Source organism: Phasianus colchicus, chromosome 14, assembly GCF_987193195.1.
Source record: "Phasianus colchicus chromosome 14, bPhaCol1.hap1.1, whole genome shotgun sequence".
NCBI lineage: Eukaryota > Metazoa > Chordata > Aves > Galliformes > Phasianidae > Phasianus > Phasianus colchicus.
Window position 1 is genome coordinate 19,732,512 of NC_143449.1, and position 27,359 is coordinate 19,759,870.

At 52.5% G+C, this 27,359-nt stretch overlaps 2 protein-coding genes across 3 annotated transcripts in view; one reads left to right on the forward strand and one right to left on the reverse strand.

Annotated features, from left to right (window-relative positions):
* Positions 1 to 2,844: 2,844 nt before the first annotated feature.
* Positions 2,845 to 9,512, reverse strand: YIPF6 (Yip1 domain family member 6). The gene is made up of 7 exons (XM_031593966.2): positions 9,355 to 9,512; positions 8,776 to 8,904; positions 7,768 to 7,846; positions 7,334 to 7,376; positions 6,263 to 6,388; positions 6,013 to 6,170; positions 2,845 to 5,433 (listed from the first exon to the last, which is right to left on the reverse strand). Exons 1-7 carry the CDS (start codon positions 9,400 to 9,402, stop codon positions 5,315 to 5,317), a joined length of 702 nt encoding a protein of 233 aa, XP_031449826.1. The 5' UTR covers positions 9,403 to 9,512; the 3' UTR covers positions 2,845 to 5,314.
* Positions 9,513 to 9,863: 351 nt separating this feature from the next.
* OPHN1 (oligophrenin 1) overlaps positions 9,864 to 27,359 on the forward strand; it is a 47,930-nt gene continuing 30,434 nt past the window's right edge. Inside the window, exons 1-2 of one of the 2 annotated variants that reach the window (XM_090150546.1) lie at positions 9,864 to 10,093; positions 24,380 to 24,475. In XM_090150546.1, the coding sequence (XP_090006672.1) occupies positions 9,940 to 10,093; positions 24,380 to 24,475 (250 nt within the window). In that variant the 5' untranslated portion in view covers positions 9,864 to 9,939. The remainder of the gene's footprint in view (positions 10,094 to 24,379; positions 24,476 to 27,359) is intronic. The other variant, XM_031593964.2, reaches the window with a different exon arrangement.

The window sequence follows — 27,359 nt, forward strand, 5'->3', positions numbered from 1 at the left end:
CTGGCTGTACCCAGCAGCTCATGGCTCAGCCTGCAGCATGGCCACAGCCAGCAGGGCAAAGCACCCAGCCCTGCGCCAGGCTGAGCACAGAGCATCACCTTGCTGCTCTCAGGATCCCCAGAGCTGCCTGGGGCTGTGCATTTCCAGCAAAGGAGACACCTGTGAGTGCTGAACACCTGGGCTGATGCTTACAAACACTCAGGTCAGTATATACACAAAAGCCAAATAAACATTCAGAGGACCAAAGCTCCTACATCTGCTGAATTGGAGATGACCTTGCTGGAAAACCTCTCAGTGGTGTTGGTGTGTCAGTGCATAATGTGGCCCGTTCTCCTGTCTCATTTTATCAGAAACAGAGCAGCAGTTGGCCAGGAACCATTCAGACTGCAGCAGATCCTGGCAGGAGAAGGGCCCACAGTGCACACTGGCAGCATCTGTACATGGGAAAAGTGCCATCAGCAGAACACTGACCAGCAGGTTCCTCTTCCTCACAGGAGTCATAGAATGGCTTGGGTAGGAAGGGACCTCAAGGATCACCAAGCTCCAACCCCCCCGCTGCAGGCAGGAACATCACTGTGCTTCTGTGACATTAACCTTCCTGCAAGCAGAGCAGTGCCCACCCTGAGGTGCTGCTGGGGTGGTGATTAGCAGCAGCAGGCTGAGAAGGTGTACAGCAAACACACAGCAGCAGCCACAGCCCACACTGCTCACAGCCAGGCTGCACCACCTGCACTCTGTGCTCTGCCTACAGCCTCCAGCACCAAAAGCAACCCAGCAGCTAACTGGGAATGCAGCAGGAACAGGGACACGTTTGTCTTTGGGGCCCTCCCGGCTCCACGCCACGCCGTAAGCGAGCTTTGCCTCACCCACGTGTAGCACATGGCCATGGTGGCAGCTGCTGGCTGAGAGGAGCCCTGCTGTACTTCTGGCCCAGTTTGGGTTCATGCAGACAGCTGAGAAATGCCTCCCAGGTGCAGCATTGCTCCCAGCACTGTGAGATGGCCTTCCACATTCAGCCCTTCTTCCTTCAGCCCCATGCAATGGGGTCACAACACAGTGGCAGTGGGCCCTGCAGGCTCCCCCTTGTGTCCCCAGCACCTGGGGTCACATGAGGACCACGGTACCCATGGCTGTGCCCATGCACAGCACGGCCATGCCCCACAGTGTGCCAAGGGCTGGGTGCTGCACTGGGGGAATGCTACTGTGCTCCTCCCCAGGCCCTTTCTGAGCCACTGATGGCACAGACAGGGCAGGCACTGCGCACACTGGGGCAGCGAGCAGCCAGCTGTGCCCAGCAGCACATTTGCAGGGCTGACAGCAGCCAAGCACTGCCACGGCTTTTGGGGATGCCACAAAAACCCAATGGGAACTTCAGACAAACACCCATGCACAAAACATCGTTATGAAACAGCACATTCCTTCCCTCCCTCACCCCGCACGGCTGCAGGAATGTGCTGCCCTCAGACACACGCTGCCACCAAGCTGGGCTGGGGCACTGCCCTCTGCTGCAGCATGGAAGCCCGGGGGAGGAAGAGAATGTGCAGAGAGCTGCACCTCCTTCCCACCTGATTGCAGCCTCAGAGCCCTCCCAAGGCAGGTGCCCCGACCGGCAGGGCCTTGTCCAGAGCAGCTGCTGCTATGGGGATGCTGGAGTGCTGACGAATCACAGAATGGCCAGGGTTGGAAGGGACCTCAAGGACCATGAAACTCCAACCCCCCTGCCACATGCAGGGCCACCAACCTCCTCATTTAATGTTAGACTTGGCTGCCCAGGGCCCCATCCAACCTGGCCTTGAACACTTCCAGGGATGGGGCATCCACAGCCTTTCTGGGCAGCTGTTCCAGTATCTGATGAAGCGGCTGCATTCGTTTCCCTGAATGAGGACTGTTATAGGAAGAGGGAGATTATAAATAAGTGCATGGCATAAATTCTGAGACAGCAACCCAACGTGCCAGAAAGAGAGCACAGTGCACGTGAAACCATCCCGTTCCCATTCTCCTGGCAGAGCCCACGCGCTCAGTGCGGACCCCTCCTGGCACAGCGTGACAGCAGCAGCTGCAGGAGCCGGGAGCAGCAGCAGCACCGCTCCCCGTGCGGGGAGGGAAGGGCAGCACAGCACCAGGGAAAGGAGCCCACACCTCCGGAAGGAAACGCGATGCGCTGCCACCAGCTGCGAGCGGCCCTGCAGCCAAAGCACCGGGAGCACAAGGAACAAAATCCACACCGCCACGAGCAGGCCACGGAGCCGCAGACACAGCCGTGCCCAAGGGCAGGGCCGCACCGAGGATGGCACAGAATCCTCCCCCTGCAGCAGCCCAAGGACTGCCACACCAATCCCCATCTCAGGCTGCAGTGACATCACTTGCCTGTATCCGAAATGCTTCACTTGAGCTGCAGCACCGCTCCATGCTTTGCCCTGGGATCCCCCTGCTGGCACAGGGCAAGCTGCTTCCACACAAGCAGCGGCTGAAGAGTGCATAGAAGAACAAATTATAGCTTTGGCTTCTTAGCTTTCTGAAGTCACACAAGACAGGTAACCCCCAACCATCAGCCTTGCTCGTTGCACTGACGCTCGGTGCTCGCTCTCTGCCCTTCCAAGCAGCTGTGCTCACAAAGAGCCAAATCTTCAGTAGATTGTCATCCTTAAGGTGAAAGGCCAACCACCCTCTGGAGCTTTTCCAGAAGTGATTACAACATCGTAGTGGGCAAATTATCGACGAGCCCCTCACTCAACAGAAAGCTGAGAAGCAAAGTCAGCTCAGTCTGACAGTGAGCTGCAGCAGCCAGGGCTCCTGGCTGAGAGCATCAGCATCCCCCACCTTCTGCTGAAAGAACGACTGAAAAACACCAAACTTGAGCTGTAATTTATTCAATTGGAGACACGAACTCAGGAAAATCTAGCTCCCTGCCTGCCCCCTGCCAGCTACAGCTCTGCAGCAAGTCTTCAGCATCATACATCCTGCTTTCGTGGTTTTAGGCGATGGTTTCCACACTGAAGGACTACAAGTTAGAAAACAAACCTCCATCACATCACCAGTATCTCTCTGTTCATTCTTTCAGACTTACACCACTCTGAAGTCTGTAGCAATCAGCTGAAAAGTAAATCTAGCTAATATAAAAATAACTTCCTTGGATAAGCCAAAAGCCCTATGTTACAGAACAAGCCACCACCAGACTTCTTCCTAAGTCAAAAACAAATAAGGAAAAAGCTGGGATTTTGTTTAATTCCTCTTTAAATAATTTCCCTTCTTTTCAAAAAGAACTCTGATTATCTTTCTGATATAACCACATTAATTCACAAGGCTGGACACTAAATACTACAGAATTCCAAGGATTTCTCAAAAGCAACAGTTAAATTCTTGTGCTTAAATGGGAGTTTTTCCTCAAAGAATCCAACTTGAGTAGTCAATAGCTTCAGTGTCTTTCCCCTTCTCTTGAATACTCCTTTTCAACTTCAGAAAGCTCAACCAACGCTTCAGTGAAAGGAAAGCAGCACACTTTAAAGAAAAAAGATCACATTCCTCAACAGTAATAATTTAATGGACGTTTAAAAGAATTCCCATCTTCATTTGACACTCAAGTATACGAAACAGCACAGCTCCTCCTGCAGCACACAGCCCAGCAGGCACACAGCTGCTCTCAGCCCCACGCGCCCGCTGCTGCTGCTCTGCAACAGCCCAGAGCTCCCAGTTACCTGATTTCTTCCTTTCCTCTTCTCTACCCTCTCAGAAGTGCAACAATGTCACGTCAGTCTGCACATTTAACAATTCCATCCCAATTACCAAGTATTTGTAGTGCTTATAGCAGAAAAGGGTACTCTTCTCTATAAATATAAATTAGGTGTATTTACACTTCAACAGGACCCATTTATATCAACTTTGGGTCCATCTGCATTAGTACAGAAGAACGAAAATCCAAAGCCCATTTTCAGAAAGAAAAAAAAAAGACATTTTAACAGCAGCTTTTCCACCCCCGAAGCATTCCAAAGCTCCCCCCTCAGCCTGATTACTGAGAACTTCTGTACAATCTTCAGCAACCAATGTGCCAGCTCTCAGTCAATCCCTAAGATGAAATATAGATTACACACTTCCATGTTTGTGCATGGCTCTCCAGGCAGGAGGCGTCCTACTGGAGAAGAAAACCTCCCCTCTCCTTTTATAAAAAGTGTTGGGAAAGAAAATATAGAAAAGTTTCTCACATTTCATTTTAGGTACAAAGGAACAATATGCAAATTTCCTTGCATTTATGTGGAGACACCAACCATGTAAACAAACAAATGAATGTCACATACAAGCAATCTAGATCAGAATTTGTATCCTACTTCATAACAGCCACCACCTTCCTTTTAGGAAGATTTATTTTCCTTCCTTCGATCTACCCATCTTAAAACTTTCGGACCCACACCCTGGTTTGGTTATGATACCATCTGAACACTTCAACTCTCAACTTCTCAATTATTTTTAAGAGATACATTCTGTACTCCCCAGACACTTCTACTTCCACTTTTGATCAATATGTAGAGTACTAGGTAGGCCCCTGCTGCAAAGCAGCCTTCACTGGTTTCTCAGGACTTTTTAATCTAGAGGAACACAAAAAGATTTATAATTATCTACTTAAGCACCCCTTCTCATTGGATGTATGGATTAGTCAGTGTAGCCAGAGTTGGAAACATCTGGCTAAAACAAACTTTCTTGATGCTGAAGAGGGCAAAACATAAATACAGAGAATGCTAACAGGAGCAAAGGCAATCAGTTCCCTTCTGCCCAGCTCTAGTTAACAGCAAACTGGACCCAACTTATTTTTTGCTGAGATCTGATTTCAGAGTGAAAACTTACAGTCCTATGATGCGTTTTATATACATTTCACCACTCTGTAAGTGAATGAAAAAGGACAGGAATCAAACAAATTCTTCCTTATCCACCCAACACATAACAGTAATGTAAGGCATGTTCCCCCTGAGCAAGAATCCAAGCATAAGCAAGAACCCTGCCAGGCGGTGTGATCTTGTAACCCATCAAACTCCTGAAGTTCCAAGATCTCTCCCTCTATTCCTCAGACAGAATATTCCCTGTCAGTGTGCATTTCTTAGTCGACACAACTAAAGAGCAGGGCTAATTAAACAAAAAACTCAGTAGCTGGACTTCCATCTCTCTCAAGAACACGCGACCAGTCTTGCAATTCTCTGGCTTTATCCCATAAGCAGCCTTTTTAGACTATCTCCAAATATAAATTAACAAGAGATAAAGCCAACAATCAACTGCAGTGTTCATGTAAAACTTCAGGCTGTGTCACACAGTCTCTTCTGATCAGACATCACTGAGGTGTAAAGGTGAGAATCATCCAGCTGATAACGAAGTAGAAGAGGAAGATGGGGTACACCACGAGCGCCTTGCGGTGCGGAGGCTGGCTGTCTGCCAGGAAGGCTGTAGATGCTGGTGACAGAGGGAAAGAAAAATACTTGAAACAGCACAGAACTAAAACATTGACACTGCAGCTGTTAAGCTTGAAGATCTCAATCAGAATTAAGTTGAAGGACAGAAAACAAAGTAAAGCATAGCTCAGTAACAATGGTCTCCGATCATAAATTAAAGTTTTATCATGTAGAAAAAAGGATGCTGATCAGCATTCTGTATGAGATTCAGCCTAACAGATTAAGAACAAGGGAAATAATTCAAATACTTGACACGTGTTCTTTAAAGGGTATTTATAACAGAAATGATGAAATGAAACACCTAAGCATTTCACACAAAGTTTAATATTAATTACTATCGTCCTCCCTCCAACTGCAATTTGTATATGATCATGAAAATCAACAGAAGTACAGTCAAAGGCTGAAACTCTGTCAACACAAGGGTTGGAAGAACTATTTCTGCAGTATTGCAACAGCCTAGGAAACTCCTGAAACTACAGAAACCCTTTGGCTTCATTCAGCAGAATGCAAACAGAGCCACTCCTTTAAGCATCACACCACTCAGCGCACACAGCATGCTGTAACACTCACAGGTACTCACCTAACGTTGACCAAGCAAACATAGCAATCACTACAATCAGGCGTATAATGAAGCTGACAGTGCCAGAACCTGCCAGCAGCACCAGCCTGCACACCAGCATGGCCACCGTCAGGGGCAGGACGCAGTAACCCAGAACACACAGGCTCTGAAAAAAAGATCTAAAAAGGAGGGAGAAAAATAGTTAGACCACAGTATCCTTTAGATTTCATACCCTGAAGCAGTGTAACTGTTCCTATAAGACAACACTCACATAGTTCCTCCCAGAAGCTTTGAATTTAGTGTGATGACAACTGCACCAAACCAGATGATGACGAAGACCTCAGCAAACTGGGGCCCTCCGTCTTCCTTGCTATCTGCTGATCCCCCCTGCAGCATCCTGTTGTAGACAACAGATACAAGGAGTCAATTGCAATTGATGACTGAGCTTTTGCAAACCTAGAACAGATGACAATAGGGAACTGGAGATGTTGATTCTTAGTTAGACTGTAGACCAATTATTTTTACTTTTGGTATCCACAATTTTGTACGGGAAAAGAAAATGATTGCTGCCCAACTGAAGGCACTTCAGTCCATTTGTGTACTTGTTGTGAGGACTGTGTAAGCACACCAGAGAAAAATCACAGATAAAAGCCAAGAAAATGAACATTAGAAGTTTGGTAGCCTCTCAAAGCAGGCAGAGCACTGCTTGAGAAAAGAGTTATGCCTTAAGGAAAGCTTACGGCGAGAACAGAATGCAAGAAATGTAACACAATGCCTGGAAAAGTAAGCATGTATAGATTTGAAGATTCAATTCACACGGTACGTTTCTGATAAAGTATTTCACTAAGTGTTCTCTGATGCTGAGTTCTGTTGGTGCCCTTTACCCAGATAGCAGATGTCAAAGTATCCACCTTACCCCAGGCATATATGATTTAATGGAGCACCAAAACACTCCTGAGAGTCACAGTCACCTCCCACTGATGAGTTATTACAACAGCCCCTCATTTCCATCAGTTCTCTCCTTAGGATGCACAGTACATACACGATTGCTCTTAAATACAAGGTTTCTCCTGCAGATTAGGGTCAAAGGAGTCAGCCAGATGCATTAAAATCAAGAACGATGTGAATCAGGATCTTCTCAGTAAGATCTTTCCATGATAGGGAGCTCCTAAGGGGCTACAGATGTCCAAAATGTATAAGTCTAAATAGGCAGTGTTTGTAGAAGACTGGAGGAGCAAAGAGCATGATCCTGACACATGTAAAAAGAAATCCTGAGGTTCACATGCTCCCAGTCCTCATACTAAAACAAATACAAATAAATCCACACACTGTAAGTACTTACAGAGCAAGTGAGACACAAAGCACCAAAGGCCCCCAAAGATCCCCTGGAGGTAAGGAAAAAAAAAATCATAAATATGATAGAAAGATATTTTTATGTGAGTAATTAAGCACCCTTTTCCAATTGCTATGGCATCATTTTCATTATACCTCCTCACAACTTCACTATTTAGCATCTTAAACCATATTCCATACATCACTTACAGAAACCCTACTTTCCATAAAAGCTAACTGTTCTATACCTTCTGACACGTGTGCTACTTTAAAACAGCTTTGCTGACCATCTGTTTTTTCACCTCTGCTATTCAGCACTCTAAGAGAACAGACAGAACACAGAGCAGACACTTCCGAGCCCCTGTTCTATGGAATCCCTCCCTCCCAAGCATCCACAAAGCGTGCTCAAAACGACCCTCCACACATTTGACATCTCACACGTACAGTCTCTGAGGAGCGCGCTGCTCTTCTTTGGATACATGACATGGACAAATTTCTTCCCAACAGCCTTCAGATCTCTCAGCTGAAATAAAGAAGTCATTTTTATATAAAAGTTACAGACCTCAACCAAAAGCAAAACGATAAAAAGTAAAGCGGTATTCACAGCAAATCAGAACAGCATCCAACCAAAACATTCTGGTAGCAGACTTTGCAACAAACAATGCTATATTTTGTACACTGCTTAAGAACTCAACCGTACTGCATATCTAGGAATGCCCAATAAAGAAAAATAATTTGTTTACTCCTTTTAATGCTATAATGGGATGATAACAGGCAGGGTGGCAAAGTCTTTGGCAATAGTAAGTGAGAATGAGCTCAAATGCAGGAGCAATGGATACAGAAGTGAAGGAAAAGAGCTGTTTACCTTTGGAAGGGTTCAGGTAGGCAGGAATCTCCAGCAAGATGCCCTCACCTCCACTGCCAACCCTTAAATGAGGGCTGGGAAGGGGTGGATCCTGCCTCCATTCCTTCCATCACTCGGCACACTGCTTGCACCTGAGCTCCCCTGGGCTGGCCCTGCCTTCCCCCCAGGTGCTCCATCACTGCTTCAGGCTGTGACTGAGCATTTCTCATTGATCCATGATCCTTGAGGTCCCTTCCAACCCCAGCCATTCTGTGATTTCTGCTACAGTCCTCTAGGAGAAGAAAATTAACTACAAGTCTTATTAATTGGGATAGTCTTCTCCCAAGTTCCATATGCTTTTACACTTCCGAAGATTTTAAGATGGAAGAAACTTTGAGGCTATAACTATTTGTGACTCATGCATATTTGCACACGTTTTACATAAACAACTCTACAGAAACGGCAACTATCCACAACCCCCCAGAAAGCTTATTTAGATGTACAAGCTGAATAAAGGCACGCAAAGAATGCAGGTTTTGCAGAGCAGTTGGCCAAAGAGCTCAGCAAAACCCATTTTATCACAGACAGGGGAGGGAACGCAAACTCACAATGGTATCCCTGACGGGTTCATCCAGCGTGGAGAAATCTTCCTCTGGGGAATGGGACCCCACGGGAACCGTGATCTCCCCTTCCACGGGGATGTCCTCAGATATCGACACATCTGCCAGGCCTGCAAACTGAACGGGCGGGGAAATCCTTGGAGCGAAGGCAAGGCAGAGCAGCTCACGCCGGCCGCCGGCGCTTTATCAACGGGAACAGGTGAGAGCCGCTGCCCGGAGCGCTACGGACAGCGTCGCGGCAACGCGGGGGCTGCACGCAGCGCTGCCTGACCGAGCGGCTCACGGGCGACGCTCCGGGCGAGCAGCCGTACGCAAACGAAGCGCTTCTGTTCTCCTCGGTACCTCCGCGCCCCGCTCCCCCTCCCCGCGCAGCCCGCGGTTCTCCCGAGGCAGATCTCCGTGCGGACTCGGCTCCGAGCACAGCGCACAGGGCCGCGCTCCGGCCCGGCAGAGCCCACAGCGGCCCGCACCGCACGCTGCCCGGCGCACAGCAGCTTACAGAGCGGCAGCGAAGCCCCGACGTCCCGTCCCGCCCTCGGCCCGCCCGCAGCCCCGCGCCGCGCTCACCAGAGGCTCGGCCGCCGCCGCCGCTACACCGCCTTCCGCCGCCGCCATCTTGGCCGCACAGCCGACGTGGCGCCGCGATTACGTCATCACCGCGCGCGGCGCCTCGGCGTCACGCGCCGCCGGAGCGTCCGTGGTAACGAGGCCGCGCGCGTCGCGCCTCCCGGCCGGCAGGGGGCGCCGGTGCCGCGCGCGGAGGGTCGGGGCCGGGCGGGGGGCGGCGGCGCCGGGAGCGGCCCGGGAGCGGCCCCGCAGCCCTCGGGTCCCGCGGCGCGCGGCTCCGCGCGGAGGCGTCGGGGGGCGTCAGGAGTTCCCGCTCACCGCGGGGCGGCACGGCGCGGTGCGGCGCCCACCCCCGGCCGCGCCTCAGCCCCGCGCCCCCGGAACTGCACCCCCGCGCCGCGCCCCGCCCGGAAGCGGGGGTCGCGCTGCGCCGCGGGGACCCGGCGGGGCGGCCGGGAGCGGGGCGGGGCCGGCGAGGCGGGGCCGGGCATGGCCGGGAGCGGGGCCCCCGCGGCGGGGGCGGGGTGCCGCAGGGCGCCGTAGGGTGCCGCAGCCCGCCCCTCCATCCCCGCGCCCGGCGCAGCCATGGGGCACCCGCCGCTGGAGTTCAGCGACTGCTACCTGGACAGCCCCGACTTCAGGGAGCGGCTGAAATGCTACGAGCAGGAGCTGGAGCGCACCAACAAGTTCATCAAGGACGTGATCAAGGACGGCAACGCGCTGATCGCCGCCATCCGCAGTGAGTGCCGGCTCCGCTGCCCCGCGCTGCCATAGGGAACAATAGAACAACGACCGGTTTTCCTCTATTCCCCGTGCCCTCTAAATAAGAATGCCTTACCTGGAATATACTCGCACCTCGCTGCTTCTGGAGCGTGCGTTCCCCGCGGTGCCTTTAGGAGCGCTGTGCCCGCGGTGCCGGTGCCCACGCCGGGCTCCCGGGCTGCAGGCAGGGCTGCTGAGCTCCCGCAGCGCCGTGCTGGAGGGACGGCGGAGCTGCGCTCGGTGAAGGCGCTCCGTGTCCCTCACGGATGGAGCACGCCGGTACCCGCACGGGGCCACAGCGGCACGGCCAGCCTCTGCACTCACAGCATCAGAGCGTCGTAGAACTGGGAGAGCTCAGCCCACAGGCAGCCCGTAGTTCTTCTCTTTGCGTGTGCATTGTTTCGTTTCTTTCTAAATAACGAAGAGAGTGGTATCTGATCACACGTGGACTTCAGTGCCGGCTCCAAGGGAGCTGCTCGTCCAGAAGCACCGAGGCCCTCTGATCCCCAGACAGGTCTGCTGTGTCCCAGCCCCACACCCACTGCCTTTTGTCCACGCTTTTCCCTCTGGGAGCGATGCACGTACTTCCCCAGTGCTGTCCCTCGCATCTCATCTGTTGTTACAAAAGCTTAAAATAGAGCCCAAGATGCTGCTGTCGGGGCTGTGCGTGCACCAGGCCAAGGGAAATGGGAGAACCTACAGCGCAGGGTGTTTGTGTGCTGCTTTCCTTGTCTGCTTGGTTTTGGTTTGTGTTGCAGTTTTAGCTGCTGCCCTTTTGTTTAGAGCAGCTCAGGGCTGTGTTACTGGGGCTGTGTCTGGCATAGACTGTGTGCCATCTGGAAAACAGCTGTGACAAAGGCTGGCGTGGCCCAAACACCAGCATCACAACTTGGTGGGATGCTGATATCCCGCAGAGGAAACCAAAGATCTCTGCTGGGACTAGGAAGAAACAACAAAGAAACAACAACAAATCAAAACCTGGTTGCTCTTGTCAGACCTGTCTGCTCTCTGAAGGCTCTGAGCTGTTTGGTTTTGTACGGGGAGGGTTGTTAGCAGACACCAGTCTTACAGTTAATATTTACAGTGAAAGGTAACAGGTTTTCTCTTGTCTGTAGAGAGTTGACAGCTGAGACTGAAATGTAAAGAAGAAAGTGGTGGTGAGGGTGGGGCTGAGGGAAAGGTGGGAGGGGACTTGTGGGGAGGGTGTGCTGTGGGACCTGGGGCAGCGCCCTGTGCATTACACACGTGTAACAACCAGATTAACACAGTGAAATGGTGATACAGGAGGTGTAATGACAGAAGGACCAGTGCAATGGAAAGGTGCAACAAAGAAAAAAGAAAAGTGCTCACCAGGCTCTGAAGATCTCAGCTCACAGGAAAACTACACAAGGGAGGAATCTCTAACTGGAGATCTGTCTGCAGTGGCAGTCAGCCCTTAAATGGTGTCTGAGAGAGGTGCAGCCAGGCTCCACCCCTTCCAGTCACACAGCTGAACTGCCTTCACCTGTGCTCCCAGGGCTGATCAGTCCTTTCCCCAGGTGTTCAATCAGTGGTTCAGGCTGGGACCCAGCAGTTCCCATACATACATGGCAGCATCCACGTGGTGTATGGAGAGAAAGGCATGCTGCCTTGTGCGGGTCTGCTGTGCGTGCATGACCTGCTGCCAGCAGTCTGCATGTAGACCCAAACCCTGAAACTGCCCAGAGCTGTTCTTTGTTTTCCATTTGCCAAGTCATAGGAAAAACAAGTGAGTGTGAGTCTGCGTAAGGATCTGCAGAACCCTGATTTACGGGCTGCTGCTTTGGGCTGTCCTTGGTACGTGCTGCACACATGTCCTCTCCCTGCAGAAGTGTCTGGCAAGCTGAAGTTGCATCAACCCGCTTGTTGAGTAAGGAGATCTTAAGTGTGTTCTGACAGAATCTGAACATGAGAATCCCGCCTGGCAAGAACTTTAATGTGGTAGCAGCAGAGGCTGGGCCTCCAGTGTCTGAAAAGTGCTGTTTAAGTGACCTCCACTGAGGGTTTTTGGACTGTTCACAACAGGACTGAACGTGCCGGGTTAAATGCCTCCAGCAGGGATGTCGTGGTGCTGGGTGTGCAGCTGTAACAGAGCTCCCCACGGCTGGTGCTCACATCCCTGTCCTGCTGCAGGGCAGGTGAGGTGTGACACCGAGGGGCTGGAGCAGTGATGTGAGCCTGGTGGTCAATGCATTGAGCCCCTCCAGCCTTTCCAGGGTACGGGAGAACTGAGCGTGTTGGCGTTTTCCCCCATCCATCACTGACATGTTACTCATTGGAATACAGTGTGTGAAACCCCCCTGAGCACCGTGCAGCATTGGGTCCCGCCATCTGCTCCTGTGCTGGTCCCACCACTGTGTTGCTGCTGCTGGGCTTCTTTGTCAACTGGAAAAAAGAGGGAGTTGTCTGTACACAGGACAGACTGAGATGGCAAAGTAGAAACTGGTGCCAAACGAGAAATAGAACTGACCGAAGAAAAGCAAAGCAAAATATTGGGCAATTGTAATGTAATGATCTTAGACTTCAAAGATAGCAAAAAAGTTACTTTGAGACAAAATAAGAGATATTTTTGTTGCAGAGTTGGCCGTATCTTTCCCTATTCATGCCAGAAGTGCTCAGAGCTGCTGGAAGTGCCAAGTGACTGTTTCAGTCCCACGTGCTGCCCTCACACTGCAGCACACAGTGGGATGCCCTGCACTGCTGCAGCCACGTCCCCATGTGTGCTGCAGGGCTGCCCCGAGCTGCAGGCAGGCGGAAGGACAAGGAGCTCCGGGTGCACTGCCTGTGTTTCTCCTCCCTGGGAGTGCCGTGTTGCTGTTCCCACAGGTACAAGGTGCAGGGCTCACCATGCAGATGTGAAAGGCAGAGAACCACGTGTGCAGGTGGCTGCTCTGCAGTGCCGCGCACATCTCTTCCTTGCAGTGGCAGTCCCTGACACAGGCTGTGCGTCAGGAAGCACTCAGCTAGGCAGCCTTGTTGTAGCAATACATCGTTTACATCATTTTCTTTCTGTGGCTTGGTATGCTGGCTCGTTTTACTTTTTGTTGTTGTCTTGGTGGGGCCTGCGGCTTTGTTCTGTGTGTTGTTGTTTATGCAGAAGCATCCATCTCTCCTGGTCTTTGATCTTCTTGTGCAATTGCATATCAGGTGGAGTTTGATAAATGTCAAGTTGAGGCTGTTTTTATTAATTGTGAGCGCTACAAAGGTCTGAGCTGGCTTTTGAAGCTGAAGAGCTTTGAGATCTCATGCAGATGTTGCATACATGCTTTTGAAATCCATTTCTGCACAGTGCGTAGTTTTGCAAATTGCTTCTGAATTTGCATGCCAGTTAAGCAGCTTCTCCAGGCAGTGGGAGCGTTTCATCCTGGAAAGACAGCACTATGAAGGAACACACAGAGGTGCCTGTGCCTGCAGAGTGCACGGTAATTTGTACCAGAAGAGAGCAGACAGGTGTTTGTCTCCACAGAGCAGCTGCTCACATCCATTGGTGCCGTGCAGCAGCCCCAGCAGCACTGCTTGGCATGGAGCTCTCCAGAGCCCCCTGTGCTATTTCATGTGAAGTCTGTAGACAGAGGCTCGGACCCCTTGAGCTGAGATTTCTGGCTGTTGGCATGGTGTCCTAGATCCAGACACTGTTTTTTTGTCTATGTGTGAACAAGGCTGAAGCTCCTCTGCGGAAGGGAGGAAGAGGAAGGTGCTCCGTGCCCTGTGTGCCCCTCGGCTGCTGGCACATGGAGTGCTGGAGCTGTGAGGGCAGACGTGAGCTCTGTGCTGGGCGTTGAGGTGCTGGCAGTGAGATGCTCTGCACAGAGCATGAGCCAGCGTGTGTGTCTTAATGGGATGTGCACAGAACCCTTCTGTGTGTGTTCACAGAGCCCCTCCATGTGGGTGCACTGAGCTGCTCCATGTGGGTGCACTGAGCCCCACTGTCTCACAGAAAGCCATTCCTTCAGCTGGCCTTGGGGGAATCTGGGAGCCAAGCAGGGTTTGTGTAAATAGTTCACTGGTCAGTTGTGTGTGAAGAACCGCCATGCATCCAGATTGTTGTACTGCTTAAACAGGGCTCTGTTCTCCTCTCCTCTGCTTGTATCCTCACACTTCCCTGTGCTCAGAATCATAGAATCACTCAGGTTGCAAAAGACCTTAAAGACCATCAAGTCCAACCACGACCTAACCAAACCACCCTAACTCTAATAACTTCCACTAAATCATCAGCGCTCAGACGGCGCTCAGCACCTGAGCTGTGCACTGAGCTGTGCAGGACCAGACCTGCAGTGATGGCAGGGTGCTGGGAGCGTGGGCTGGCTCTGCTCAGCCTGGCCTGTCTGCCTTCCCTGTGTTTGTCATTACGGCAGCGCAGGGACGCGTTATCAGGAATGATAAAAGCAGCTTCCGAGGAATGTGTTTGGGAGCCTGTCTGGAGCTGCTGACAGAGCAGGCAGCTCCAAGTGCTCCTGCATGAACTGCGTTCAGCCCCGTGTCCAGAGCCCTGCCTCTTCACTGCCCATGTGAGGTGGGGGGCTCTGGGAAGCTCCTGAGGCACAAAGCTGCTGTTTGCCCCCAGTGCTTTCTCTTTGGCCCGTTCCTGAAGCAGGGAGCTGCCTTGGGATGTCCCTGGGGCAGGGATGGCTCACTGCCATAGGAACACCTTTCCCCCTCTTTCCTGGAGTGAGTTACCATATAGCAGTACATGTTAAGCTGTTCCTGGACTTCTGCAGGGGAAAAATGACTGCTGGAAAATACAGCACTCCCCTCTAGCAGTAATATCTGCTTACATTTTCCTGCTCCTTGCTGCTCTTCTCCAGCCAGGGCTGCTTGGATGCCCACTGGCACGTGCTGAGAATTCCTTCCTTCCTTGCTTTGCTATTACAGCCATCATTTTCCAACACTTGTCCTAGCCCTAATAGGAAGGTTTTCAGAATTGTATGGAGTTACTATTGATAACTTCAATTTTTTTCTCCTAATTTCTCAGTTTTTATTGTCTGAAAAGGCAGCAAACCAGCTTAAAACCAATAAATCGCACATGGGACACCTCTTCAATCCAGCAGTTTACACTCTGTAAACTAAGAGTGTCGAGGACGTACTAACAAGGACCATTCTTTTACCACATCTCTCCTCTGCCTCGAAGAACACAGGAACAGAACGAGAGCCTTCACGTAGCTTTGAAGGGAGCTGCGTGCTCCTGAGCACCTCTGTGCTGTGCACGGCCGCTGGCAGCGTCCTGCTGTGGGTGGGATGGCAGCAGGGGCAGCAGGCACAGCTCAGCACATCCTGTGTGTCTGTACGGTGCGCCGCAGTGCTGGTACGAGCAGGGGGCTGAGAGTGCTTTGGCTTTGGGTCACAGATGTGGTTGGGTGTGCGTAAAGATACCCGCCACACCTGGTTCCTCTCACTGAGAAATCTCATCATTTTTTTCCTTTGGACCTGTCTCTGCCTTCCCGAGGGATGGAACTCAAGCCCTAGTGCAGTGCTAAAGCAGTGCTCGGCTTACAGAGCACTTTGTGTGTCCATACGGCAGCACAGCGCAGCAGCTAACGTGCCACTGCCAGCTCTCCCTGCTGAGCACTTCTGTTCCTGTGCAGCGTTCAGACAGGTGGATGAAGGGGACCCCTCACAGCCCAGCAGGCAGCAAAGGAGCTCATCTTCCTGGGATTTAGGCACCATGCACAGAATTGGAGGTCACAAGTTGGTGTAAATCTAAAACAGATATGCCTTATCAGAAGCTAACTAACAAAGAAAACAAAGCAAGCTGCCCCCAAAACCTAATCTGCAGAAGCAGGCAGGAAGGAAAAGGAGCATGCACAGTATCTGTGTGCTCCAGGAGTGAGGCAGAACTTTCCCTTGGGCTGGAGCTCCTCGCTGTGCATTTGTTAGATTTGTTTTGCTGCTGAGCACAGCAGGACGAGCCGGGCGGCCTCGTGCCCACACTGCAGCTCTGGGCAGGGCTGCTTGCTGCTGGCTGCAGGCGCCTCCTGGGGAGGGTTTGGGGTGGGAAGCACCAGGCAGCTCTTCCTGCCTCTCCCCGTCCCTTGGTGCTACAGCACAGATGCTGCTGGGGCGTGTTGTGGTCCAGTGCTTAAAGCAAGCCAACACGCAGTATTTTGGGGGGCTTTTCCCAGCCCCAGTCTGCACCCCAATCTACTTCCCAGTGCCGTGCCATGCAGGAAAGCAGCACCCGTTGCACAGGGAGCTCAGCCAGCAGGCACACAGCACCTGCTTTCTTGGGAAATGGGGATGATCTTAGTGTGAGAGCCCTGAGATCAGCTGCGTGCATCGTCACGCGGGCAGGATCACAGCACTGGGGAGCTTTCATGTGTTTAAATGCATTTGCTCTTCTGCCACACATGAGACATCCACGCAGCTTTTCTTCCATGTTCTATTGCCTTTCTTGGCCTGCTCTCTGGAAGGATGTGGGTGTTATCCATGTTTTGTAACGTGTCTGAAAATCCACAGCTCACAGCAGCGCTGCTGCTGCTGACTAAAGCGTTTCCTCTTGAGTCACCATGTGAAGACTCAGCTTTTCTGCCTTCTTCCTTGAGAAATGTTTTGAATACTTTGGTTAATAATTCTGTTGGTAGCACGCTGGTAACTACAGATGTGGCTTCCTCGTTTGCCTGCCAGCTTTCTGTGGGTGGCTTCAGCAGTGCTGTGCATGCTGTGCCGTGCTGTGCCGTGCTGTGCCGTGCTGTGCCGCAGGAGAGTGGAGCTCCAAGCTGCCCTCCGGCTCATCCCCCAGCCCCAAGGTGTGCATCTGGGCTGGTTTCAGCAGGAGCTGCTGCCTGCACAAAACCGTGGCCATGGGCAGCCTGTGTCATGATGTCCCCGTACGGTGGGTGTCTGACCATAAAAGCTGTGCCCTGTCCCTAAAATGAGCTTCTCAGCGCTCGGGCTTGAGAATTACAAAGTTTCTGTGCAGTCTGGAGAGCCCTGATGTTCAAAGGCAAAGAATGGCCAACTTGTCCCATGAACAACTAGCTCTGCTTTACAGATGTAGAACACGCAAAAAGAGGCTGCTGGTGAAGTTCAGCAGGCACCGATTACTGAACATGAAATAAAGGTTTTGTTCTATAGGAGCAGCTGATAACTGCAAGGTATGGAAACTTCTCCTTCTGGTGCTGTAGAGTTCTCCATGGTTTCACTCTGGGCTGCAGAACGCTCGCTGCTGTCAGGATCCCTCTGCTGGGCAATGCCACCCTCAGGTCCTGCTGGGTTTGTGTTTCTGGACACATTCAGAAAGGCCCTTTGTAGTCGATGTCCTTTTTGTCACTGAGTTCTCCATCCAGGTAAATGTACAGTCACGGTCACATGCTGCTTAAACGGTGGTAAAAGCAGTTGGACAGTAGAACAGCCTTCATGGCAGCCTCCGAGCTGCTCTCTGCAGTGTTCCCCCTCTGCTTTTGTCTGGTTTCTGTTCCTCCAGCCAGCACTGATTACAAAGTGCTGAGCCTAGATCTTTTTTAGACAAGAATAATTTCATTGATCTGACTGAACAGCGCAGCTGTGAAAACAAGGAACGACAAACAGGACCTGTAGCTGAGCTGCCAGGCAGGTCCTGCAGGTCTGCAGCAGCAGCTGTCCTGCGCGGGCACCGGGCCGAAGGGAGACCTGCGGCAGTGCACAGAGGTGCTGCGTGGCGGCGGGAGGAGGGAGAGGCCGTTCTCAGAGGAGCCCCACCGCTTCTGGGACCTCGCTGGTTCCCCAGTGTCCCAGGGCAGGACTCTGTTTGTGGCCGGTGCCCGGCTGCTTCAGCAGCACGGTGAGGGCAGGGCGATGTGGGGGTGCGGCCTGCAGACCCTGCCGCGCTGTGGGCCGTGGGTGGAAAGCAGCCACACGTGAGAGCTGCAGCTGTGCCAGCACCGAGCCGGGCTCCTGCCTGGCCCTGCTGTCAGGCAGCTCTGCGGTCCCCGCCGAGGGCTGAGCCGTGCTGTGTGATGGGAGGCAGCGCTGGGCCGGCTCGTGCCCCCCTCACAGAGCTTGGGCTGGGACGGCTCCGCCAGCACTGCTGATCATGAGACCTCCCTGTGGGGACTGCTTGCGCTCTGCCCCGGAAAAGAGCCTCTTGTTTTCATGTTTGTTTTCGCTGTTCTCTCACTGCCTGTACAGCGGGGAGCTGCAGGGAGCTGCGGCTCGCAGAGCACACCCTCCTGCTGCCCACTGCCTGCAGCTGGTGGCCAGCCCCGTGCTGCCCAGAGCTGCCATCAGCAGGCACACCTGGTGTCCGCAGGGCCACCTCCCTCTGGGTTGTCCTTCCTAAAGCACCGTCTGCTCGCCCTGGCTCAGCATGTTCCCTGCCAAGAGGCTGCTCAGCACCATGGTGCCCTGTCTGCAGAGCTCGGGAGGGCTCAGAAAAGGATGGCAGCAGCAGTGTAATGCATGGAGAAATGCCTGCATCAGTAGGTATGGATGTACACCCAGCGGGGCCGGCAGCCAGCTCCCACTGCACCCTGCTCCCACCTGCCCACACGGCCCTTGTTGCTGTCAGCAGGAGCCACGAGCTGCCCCAGGCACTGCCGGCCCCTCCTGCACCACAGTCAGGATTTGCTATTCTCCTCGTTGCAGAAACACCACCCCACCTTCATCCCGAGCTCTTTGCCTGCAGAGCAGCAGCAGGGCAGCATTCCTCACATGTTCGGGCTCTCAGAAGGCTCTCTTTCATTGCTTGAGTTTAATAAACTCCAGAGAGGGTATGAATAATTTCCTCTTCTACTGGTTCTTTGGTTTAGACTGTGGGTAGGCTGAAATTTATGCAGGGAAAGAGAGAAGACCCCACTGAGAAGGAAACGTGGCTGCAGCCCTTTGGTGCACCATGAAGCGTTTTCCTTCACATCGCTGTAACTCAGGTGAAGGACAAAAGATACACATTGCCTCAGCATCAGGCTGTGCTGGAGCCAAGCTCTGACCCAGGGCTTTTGTGCTACGTGGGCTTGGTTGGGATGAAGCAGCAGGAAAAGTGGGCAGACTGCACTGAGCACACAGCAGCAGGACACTCATCTGCTCCTGTGATCCTCTGGGGCTGTAGGAACTCATCCTGAATGCAAGCCTTGTGTAAACCTGGGGTTAAAGTGAATGAAGATGGGGTTGTTTTCCCTCTGACATACTGGATGAGGATCTGGACACACAGGATTGAGATAAACTGCAGTTGTAGCATTTCTTAACTCACATTTCCATGTTTTTGCTAATTTCTAAGGCTGCTAACCATTTTTAACCTGATTTCAGTAGCCATGTGTTCTGGCCTGGCTGCCTCCTGCCTTTTTCCTGTTTTGCTGAAGGAACTGTCCCAGCTTTGCGGAACCTCTGGGTCAGGTCGAAATGCCATAAAAATGCCAGAGGTGAAATGCTGTTCTTTCAGGAGTCGAGCATTCAGAGCCGAGTTCTGCCTCTTGCTTGAGGTGAGCAGCATTAGTTTGTGACTGGTGCCAGCGCAGCAGATGTGACTTTGCAGCAGCAGTGATGCTGCTCTCTGTGGGGACAGCAGTAGGAACCTGTGCCCTGCCAGGCCAGGGAGCAGCCTGTGCTTGTTTGCACTTTTAGGGGGGTTGTTCCTTCTTTTGTTGCATTGCTTGAGCCGATCCATTGCCCACGTCAGAGCTGGCAGGTGGTGAAGGTTGGGGCTCCTTGGGAGCTGGTTGGGAGCAGCCTTGGTGCTGTGGGAGCTCTGTGTGGGGTTCTGCTGGGTCTGGTCTCATATTGTGCGGCTCAGGTTGGCCATTTGTTTCTGGCAAATGGAAAACCCAAGTCAGCATTTGAAGAGAGGCGTTTGTGAAATGTGAATTCCCACAGATCCAGAAGGCTGCGTGGCACCTGCAGAGAACCTGCCAGTGTCAAAGCGAGCTCTGTCTGCTCGGAGATGGGCCGTTTTAATTACCTGCCTGTAAGCATCTCTCATGTACTGAGCACTGGGGCACTGCTGTGCCTTTGGAACTGCCTACAAGGCTATCCGGCAGATTTTTCTTTCTTTTTCTCATCTGAAAAAATCAACATGTTTTTGTGCTCAGGCAGCTGTAGAGCACTGTTCCTGAAGGCACTGAGTCAGGGCTGATTACTCACTGCCTTAATGACACATCTGTGTGCAGCCAGGGCAGCTCCATTGATTTCAGAGCTGAGGTATGTTGGTGGGACGACGTCTGGGGATTTGGTGGAGTCAGTGCATGCTGTGTGACTGCAGCAGCCCTGCACGGGGAGCCGACTGGCTGTGCTGCAGGCAGTGCTCTGAGAGCGGGGCCGGGCACACGTGTGAAACCTCCGCTCTGGGACCGCAGCATGGACGGATGAACTCCTTTATCGTGCAACTCCCTGCAAAATTATTCAGTGGGAGTTACTAACAATGGAGACATTCTCTCCCCTGCAGGACTTACAGCCCTCTTTTTCTCGTGGAAGAGAACTGGAGTTTCTTGTGTTCTGCGTATCCCATTGCACAGCTCTCTGCAGGACAGTAGAAAAAGTTCTGAAGTGACCAAAGCTGAGGAAGAATGTGGGTGCATCCCTCACACCCAGATCACCCCGTGTCTGGCTCACACGAGGCAGCACAGCCCTGCCCTCAGGAGCACAGAGGTGCTGGTGACCCTGCAGCCACCACCAGCAGCTGCTGCTGGCATTCTGGTTTTGGGAACACAGCGACACGTTTCACTTGGCAGCAGGGGACCACTATAATCCCGTGGATGTTTGGGATGAGAAACCCCATTTTCTTTGCTGAAACCTTTTGTGGGACCCAGGGCACGTCCTCGAGTAGCTGCAATCTCTGGAGGTGGTTTTATGTACGCATAAATATAACGACGTGACCTTCGTGCAGTGCGTGTGTCCGTGCAGGGGCTGCACTGGGCGCTCATTCCCTCCCTGTGCCGGATGCTGCTGGTCAGCACTGTCCTCTGCGGAGTGGTTGGACCTCATCTTTCCTAGAAGAGCAGGTTACTGTGGCCACAGGTTGTGAAAGCCAGCACCGTGTGCTGAACGCTGCAAGGAAGGGAGTCCTAAAGGATTTCTGATCGAATTCACTGTGCTGCGTTTCCACGGAAACAAGCTGTGCTGAGCCAGCAGGGCCCTTAATGCTGACATGAAGCCATCAGATGTTCCGGTGTTGGACAGGATGAGCCGTGCCTGCTTTCTGATGTGCTGTCCTGGTTTGCAATTACAGCACTGTGCTCCTGCTCCTCTCTGCTCCCTGCACACTGCTGGGGCTGAGCAGACCCCGGGGCTGTCGCTTCCAGCTCTGTGCTGTGAGTGTGAAAGGCTGGGAGTGGGCAGGAGCTGCACGCCTGGCAGCCGTGTGTTTGCATCAGAGGGGAGGAAAATGAGGGAAAATGCAGATGCTGTGCCTGGGGGCCCCTGTGCATCACGGGTACGGCCCTCGTGCTGCTCCTGCTGCGGCTGGCTGCCAGCAGGCACTTCTGCAGCTGGGGCAGGTGCCAGAACCATCCCTGCTTTCATTTGCCAATAAACTCCCATCATAGCAATAGTGGTTTTCTTACTATAAGAGTACCCAGTGCTGTCTTTATAGTGCATATGTAGGATTTGTCAGAAATCGGTGTTCAGCCAAGGCTCCATACGTGTGTAAAGGCAAGTAATGTTGGTCTGTAGGAATCTGGTTTCCATTAAGTGATCTCTGAGAGCCATGCCAGACGTTAACAGCACTGCTTCTCCCTCCAGCTGATTCAGTTCCTTCCTAACCCTAGACCTGGTGTGAGTGCTGTCTGTGCAGAATCCATCTGCAAGCACTGGGCACCTCCTGCTTCCCTGTCCCTGTGCTCATGTTCTGTCCAGGGCACCTTAAGGGCTGTTCCCTGGGCACCCCTCACCTTTGTATCCAGAAAACATGCTCATGCACAGAGCCTTGCCCAGGTGGCAGCTCCCTATGATGCAGTGCATCCCAGGGATGTGGTGACAGCCACCACCACCCTTGTTCTTGCAGTGGCTTTCACTGTGTGGATTCTGAGTGGATCACAGCAGCAACCTGGCCTTGATTCGTGTTGGGGAGTTTTCTGTGGGGATGGAAAGCCACCAAGACTGTTTGTTTAGGGGAAGTAAGTGGTGCTGTACAGCAATCCCTATACTGCAAAGAAAGGAAGAGGACAGGAACCGGCACCGAGGCTGTGGTTGTTCCTGAAGCATTGTGCTGGTTTGCTCCTGTACTGCAGGAAAGAGATCAGTCGCTGGGAGCTGCTGGGAACCACTAATGCTGCTGGGAGCTGCTGGGAGCCGTGGCTCCGAGGTGTGGCTGGGACGAGGAGTGAGGAGGGGCTGCTGGGGCCAGCAGTGAGATGAGGGCATCCCTCCAAAAAGAGAAGAAATATTCCTGTGTCAAATGAAACCCAATGGTGCCAGACCCATTAAGGGGCTCTGGCCCTTTTTTGCCATTAAGCTAACGTGAGATGTGGTTTATAGCCTGTCCACCTGGCTTTGCTTCAGCTTCAAGCTTGGCAAGTAAAACTCCAGGCCAGACAGCTTTTTGAAAGGAAAATGTAACTTAAATCAGTTGTACGGTTTCTTTTTTTCTGGTTTTAAATATATTGCATTTGGCTTTTTCAAGTCCTCTGCTCTTGCCCTACCCCATTCCTATAGAAAAGGAATAAATGAACTCAGCTGGCCAAGGAACATTCTGATAGCAGGGCACAGAGCTGGGCTGACACCACGAGGGAAAAGTGCTGTGGGTCCCTCAGTCCAGGTTAGGGCTGGGGTCGGGGTTGGGGTCAGGGTTAGGGTCAGGGTTGGGGTCAGGGTTAGGGCTGACAGACCCACAAGGTGTGGGCAGCAGTGGGAGGTGCTGGCAGTCATGGGCTGCCAGCGAGGGGATGGTTAGCAGAGAGGAACAAAGCTCTGCCTGAGTGAGGAGTGAATAGGAGCCTCTGGGCTCAGCATGTGAATGCACTGAGCGCTGTGGGCACTGAAAGTGAATTATTTGTGGAGGTTTTCCACCAAATTAATGACATCATTCTGTGCCAGAGTTCACCCATTGACGCTCTCAGGCGCTCCTAGCAGCTGGTTGCTAAATAGCCACATTCAGGCTTGAATCTGCCCATTGAAGGGCAAAGTTCTGACCCTTCTGAGCAAGCTGCTGCAAGTAGCAGTGAGTAGCTCAGGGCTGTGCTGTGCGTCCAGTTCTGTGTCCACTTCCTCTCTACAGGCCATAAATGCAGATTTTACAGCAGAGGCTTAGGTTAGATATTAGGAGGAAGTTTTTCACACAGAGGTGGTGAGGCAGTGGAACAGGTTGCCCAAGGAGGCTGTGGATGCCCCATCCCTGCAGGCATCAAGGCCAGGCTGGATGTGGCTCTGGGCAGCCTGGTCTGCTGGTTGGTGACCTGCACACAGCAGGGAGTTGGAACTGGATGAGCACTGTGGTCCTTTTCAGCCCAGGGCATTCTGTGATTCTGTGATTCTATGATAGTAGCCAGGACTTAAGCAGGGGCAGTTCCTCACTGATTTATATTACTTTTTGTGCAGAACCCTCATTTTTGCCCATTCTCTGCACGCTGACATCTGCTCCTTCACCTCTTCCACGTTTGTAACTTCCTGAATTTCTCAGAGCTCTGCCCTGGTGCTCCTCCACCGAGGGGTCCGGTCTGGTTCCGTGCAGTCCAAAGTTAGGGAAAACAGCCGTAAACCAAAGTCTGAAATGACTCATTTGCTTTTGCGTTAGTGTCTACACCCTGCTGGCTGTTCGTAAGGTGAGGTCAGCCTGTCTGTCCTCAGGTGTTTGCTGTCAGAAGGAGACCGCACCGCCCGCACTGGTGCATGCTGCCATCCCCTGCCCGCGGCTGCGTCCCTCTGGCTGCCACCCCGCAGGTCGCTGCCTGGGCTGGGGCTGCCCTGCATTCATGCCGCCCCGTCCCTGTGCAGTGCTTCTGCCAATGTAATCAGAGCCATGTAAACAAAGGAGCCACTCAGAAAGCTGCGGAGCAGCCACACAGGATGCGAGGACACAAAGGATCCCTTTGGCTGGAAATGTCTCTGCAAAGTCCAAAAATAATTGGGGCTGAGCTGCAGCACCTCAGGAAGTGTCCCTGCCTGGGGCTGGGAGCTCCCTCGGCAGCTGCTGCAGTGTCTGACCCCCGGGGACTCTTGGTTTGGGTCCTGCACTTTTCTCGTGATTATTTCTGCCTCTACACAAAGCAACCAAAAGCAAATTCATGGCGACACTGGGTTGTTTTTAACCGCATCACTCAATGTTGTACTTTTCCACTCAGAGTAAATTTCCTAAGGCTCTGTGTAACCACTGTAAGAACACGGCCGTCTCTTTGCGCTTTTCCAGGTTACTCCTCGGCAGTACAGAAGTTCTCCCAGACTCTGCAGTCCTTTCAGTTTGATTTTATTGGTGACACCCTAACAGATGACGAGATTAACATTGGTGAGTTTTCTTCTTTTTGATGCAAACTTTCACTTACTGAGAAGGTGTCTCTCTTTAGGAATCTGCCTATGCTGGTGGTTTCTGAACAGAACCAGGACCGGGTTCCTCAGCCCAGCAGGCACTCACATTGCCTCTCCACGGTCCCACTGTGCCCAACCAGCACTGGCACAGTGTGCTGCAGTGAGCACACTGCTGTTCCATCCCCTGGTGGTCCTGAGGCTCAGCCCATGTTTCCAGTGCAGAGGGAGCATGAGGTGCTTTGCCTTGTGTCCTCAGCCCAATGGATGCTGCTGCTCTTGCTGCTTGGCTCTGCTGCAGGCATCTTGCAAGTACAGGGCAGCCCCGTGCTGCAGACTGCCAGTAACAGCATCCTGTTGGATGTGTTGTTGAATGGGAAATAGTCCCCATACAAACACTTCTGGTTTGGGATTAGCAATCCAGAGTGATTCCTCCCTGCCAGCCCAGCACATGCTGTGCACATTGCACAGCTGCCAGCTGCACCCAAGGAATGCAAGGAGCACCCTAAACACAATGTGTTTCTGAGCTGAGCTGTTGCATTGCTGTAGGGGGGCAGGAGGGGCACACAGGGGCAGCAGGAAATCTCCCACTGCAGTGGAGGCTGTGGGGCACTTCTGAAATAATGGCATCTTCTGTCAGTCTGCAGGGGGCTGCAAGTGAGACATGCTGATGTCAGGTCTCAGCTGGCGCAGGAAGGGGAAGGAAGTAGAGCCTGCTCTGCTGGTTGTGTTATTTAAAGCTGTTCAAAGCGGATTGTGGTGTGCCCTTCAAAATCTAATTCCCTTTATGGAAAGTTGCTAGGTGAAGCCTACTGGAAGTGAGTCAGCTTCCAAACCTAATGGAAATAGAGGTGCTGCATTTCCAAACACATCTGGGTAATGCAGGGAGAGCTGTTGCATTCTAAAGAACTCTGGGGGAGCAGAGGGGTTTAAAGCAAGCAGCTCTATGGGGAGCGGAGAGAAGAGGAGATGTAAGACACTTCAAGGAGCAAAACCCTTTTCTGTTTTTGCAGGGAAATATTTGTTTTGCTTTTTTGAGAAGAGGCCTGGATCACCTGGTATGAAAATGCCTGTATTGTGTTCCTCCTCTTACAGCAAGCCTGTAGCATCTGCTCAGGGCTGAGCTGCTCTGCAAGTCTTTCTTGTTCCCAAAACATGAGCAGGGTGTTGGCATCTCCATAGCAGCTCCAGAAGCTGTCAGGCTTCTGAAGAACACAGATGCGTGTGAGCGTAGGAGCTGCTCTGATGCACAGATATGGGAACGAAGCAAAACATGACTGAGCTCTTATCGGCCTTCAGGGAACGTGTTTAATCTGTAAATACAGTTGGTGCTGCTCTTTCTTCTTTTCGTGCAGACAGACACAGCTGACACCCATGCACCCAAGGCGGTGGTTTTGAGTGCTGTGGGTCGGGACTCCAATGCTGGCACTGCAGCTGGAGCTGTGGGATGTGTTTGGGGGCCGTGTGTGGCTGCAGCCAGGCCATGTGTGCCTGTGTTCCTGCAGGGGAAGAAATGCACATCCAGCAAAAAAATTCTCGGCACTGACATTTTCCCTATAACTTCAGGGCTGGAGGCTTTTCCGCCCTGTGTTAATTCCTTTGCTAGCTCAGACTCCTTGCATGTGGCTCCTGGTGCCTGTGTGTGCACCTCGGCTTTCATGCAGCTGTGAGTAACCACAGGGAAGTCCTCCTGCCAGCCCTGCAGCGGGACGGTGTGCTGCAGGGACGCTGCTGCATGGGGCTCTCAATCCTTCACCGTGGAGCAGAACTCAGAAAGCACTGACTCATAAGGAGAGCTGTGCTGTGTGTTGATGGTGCCAGCTGAGTGACTGCATCACGAGGTTGTGGTTTCTCTGCTTTGTGTCTGCCTCAGCAGCTGTAGGTTGAGTCCTGTAACTCCACAGTTTCACGCTGGCTCACTGCACTGCAGCATCACAGCAGCTTCCAGCAGGACAGGTGCTTTTCCAGAGGTTTTGCCTGTGGATGTGGAGCCCTCAGCTTGCAGATATGGCAAAAATGCATCCTGTCCCTTATCTGTGGCTCAGGCTATTGCTGCATGTGCCTCACTGTGTGTGTGGTTCATTCATTCCCTCGTGGCTGTTCATGCTGAGAGCCCTTGGTGCTGCTCTCCAGAGCTCTGCTACAAGCCGCTCTGCTGGGTCACCTTTTGGTTAGTTCTCAGATATTCTTTGTGTTGGTTAGCATGCTTTGGTGTGAGTGCAGAGCCTGAACTGCAAGCAAGGGGATTCCAGTAGGTATTACAGAGAAAATGCTGCTGTGCGCTGCTTGCAGGTGCTGCTGGAGCTGGGGGCTGTGCACAGGAGCATCTCCCAGCAGCACGGCCCTGTGTTCGTTCCCTCCCTCCCACGCAGTTCCCAGGTCTGCTCACACAGCTGGAAGAGCCCCGGGGCTCCGCGCCCCACCGCGCTGTGCACAGGTAGCTGCTGCCCGGAGCTGGGGCTTCTGCGCTTCTCATTTCAGTGTTGTTACTGCCTGCGTGGTGAGAAGGGTTTCCCGTGACAGCTGGCTGCAGTCTGCCCCGTACCAGTTCAGCTGCTTGCTGTGCTCTGCCCTCTGGGGGCAGGGAGCACGGCTGGATGTTCCGCTCCATAACTGCCCCTTTTCCTGGAAGGAGCTCTGCTGTTCCCACCTGCTCTCCTTTTTTCCACCAGACTGAACAAATCTTGCTTTTTCAGTTCGCTAAAGGAAAGGTTTCATACTATTTTTGTTTCAGTTGGACTCCAAGAAAAATGCTGCTGCCTGAGATTCTTTTTGTTTCATTGTTGAACGTTGTGTGGAGCAATGTCAGTACCTAAACCTTTTCAGCAGCTGCTGCCCTTCCTTCCTCATCACAACGACTTTGTGCT

Bases quoted from the DNA above. Each gene is read 5' to 3' on its own strand.
- YIPF6 (XM_031593966.2), bottom strand. From the start codon at position 9,402: ATGGCGGCGGCGGAAGGCGGTGTAGCGGCGGCGGCGGCCGAGCCTCTG. The intron at 8,905-9,354 runs GTGAGCGCGGCG...CCGCCCGTTCAG, and splicing joins CGGCGGCGGCCGAGCCTCTG to TTTGCAGGCCTGGCAGATGT. The intron at 5,434-6,012 runs GTGAGTACCTGT...CTCTGTCACCAG, and splicing joins GTTTGCTTGGTCAACGTTAG to CATCTACAGCCTTCCTGGCA.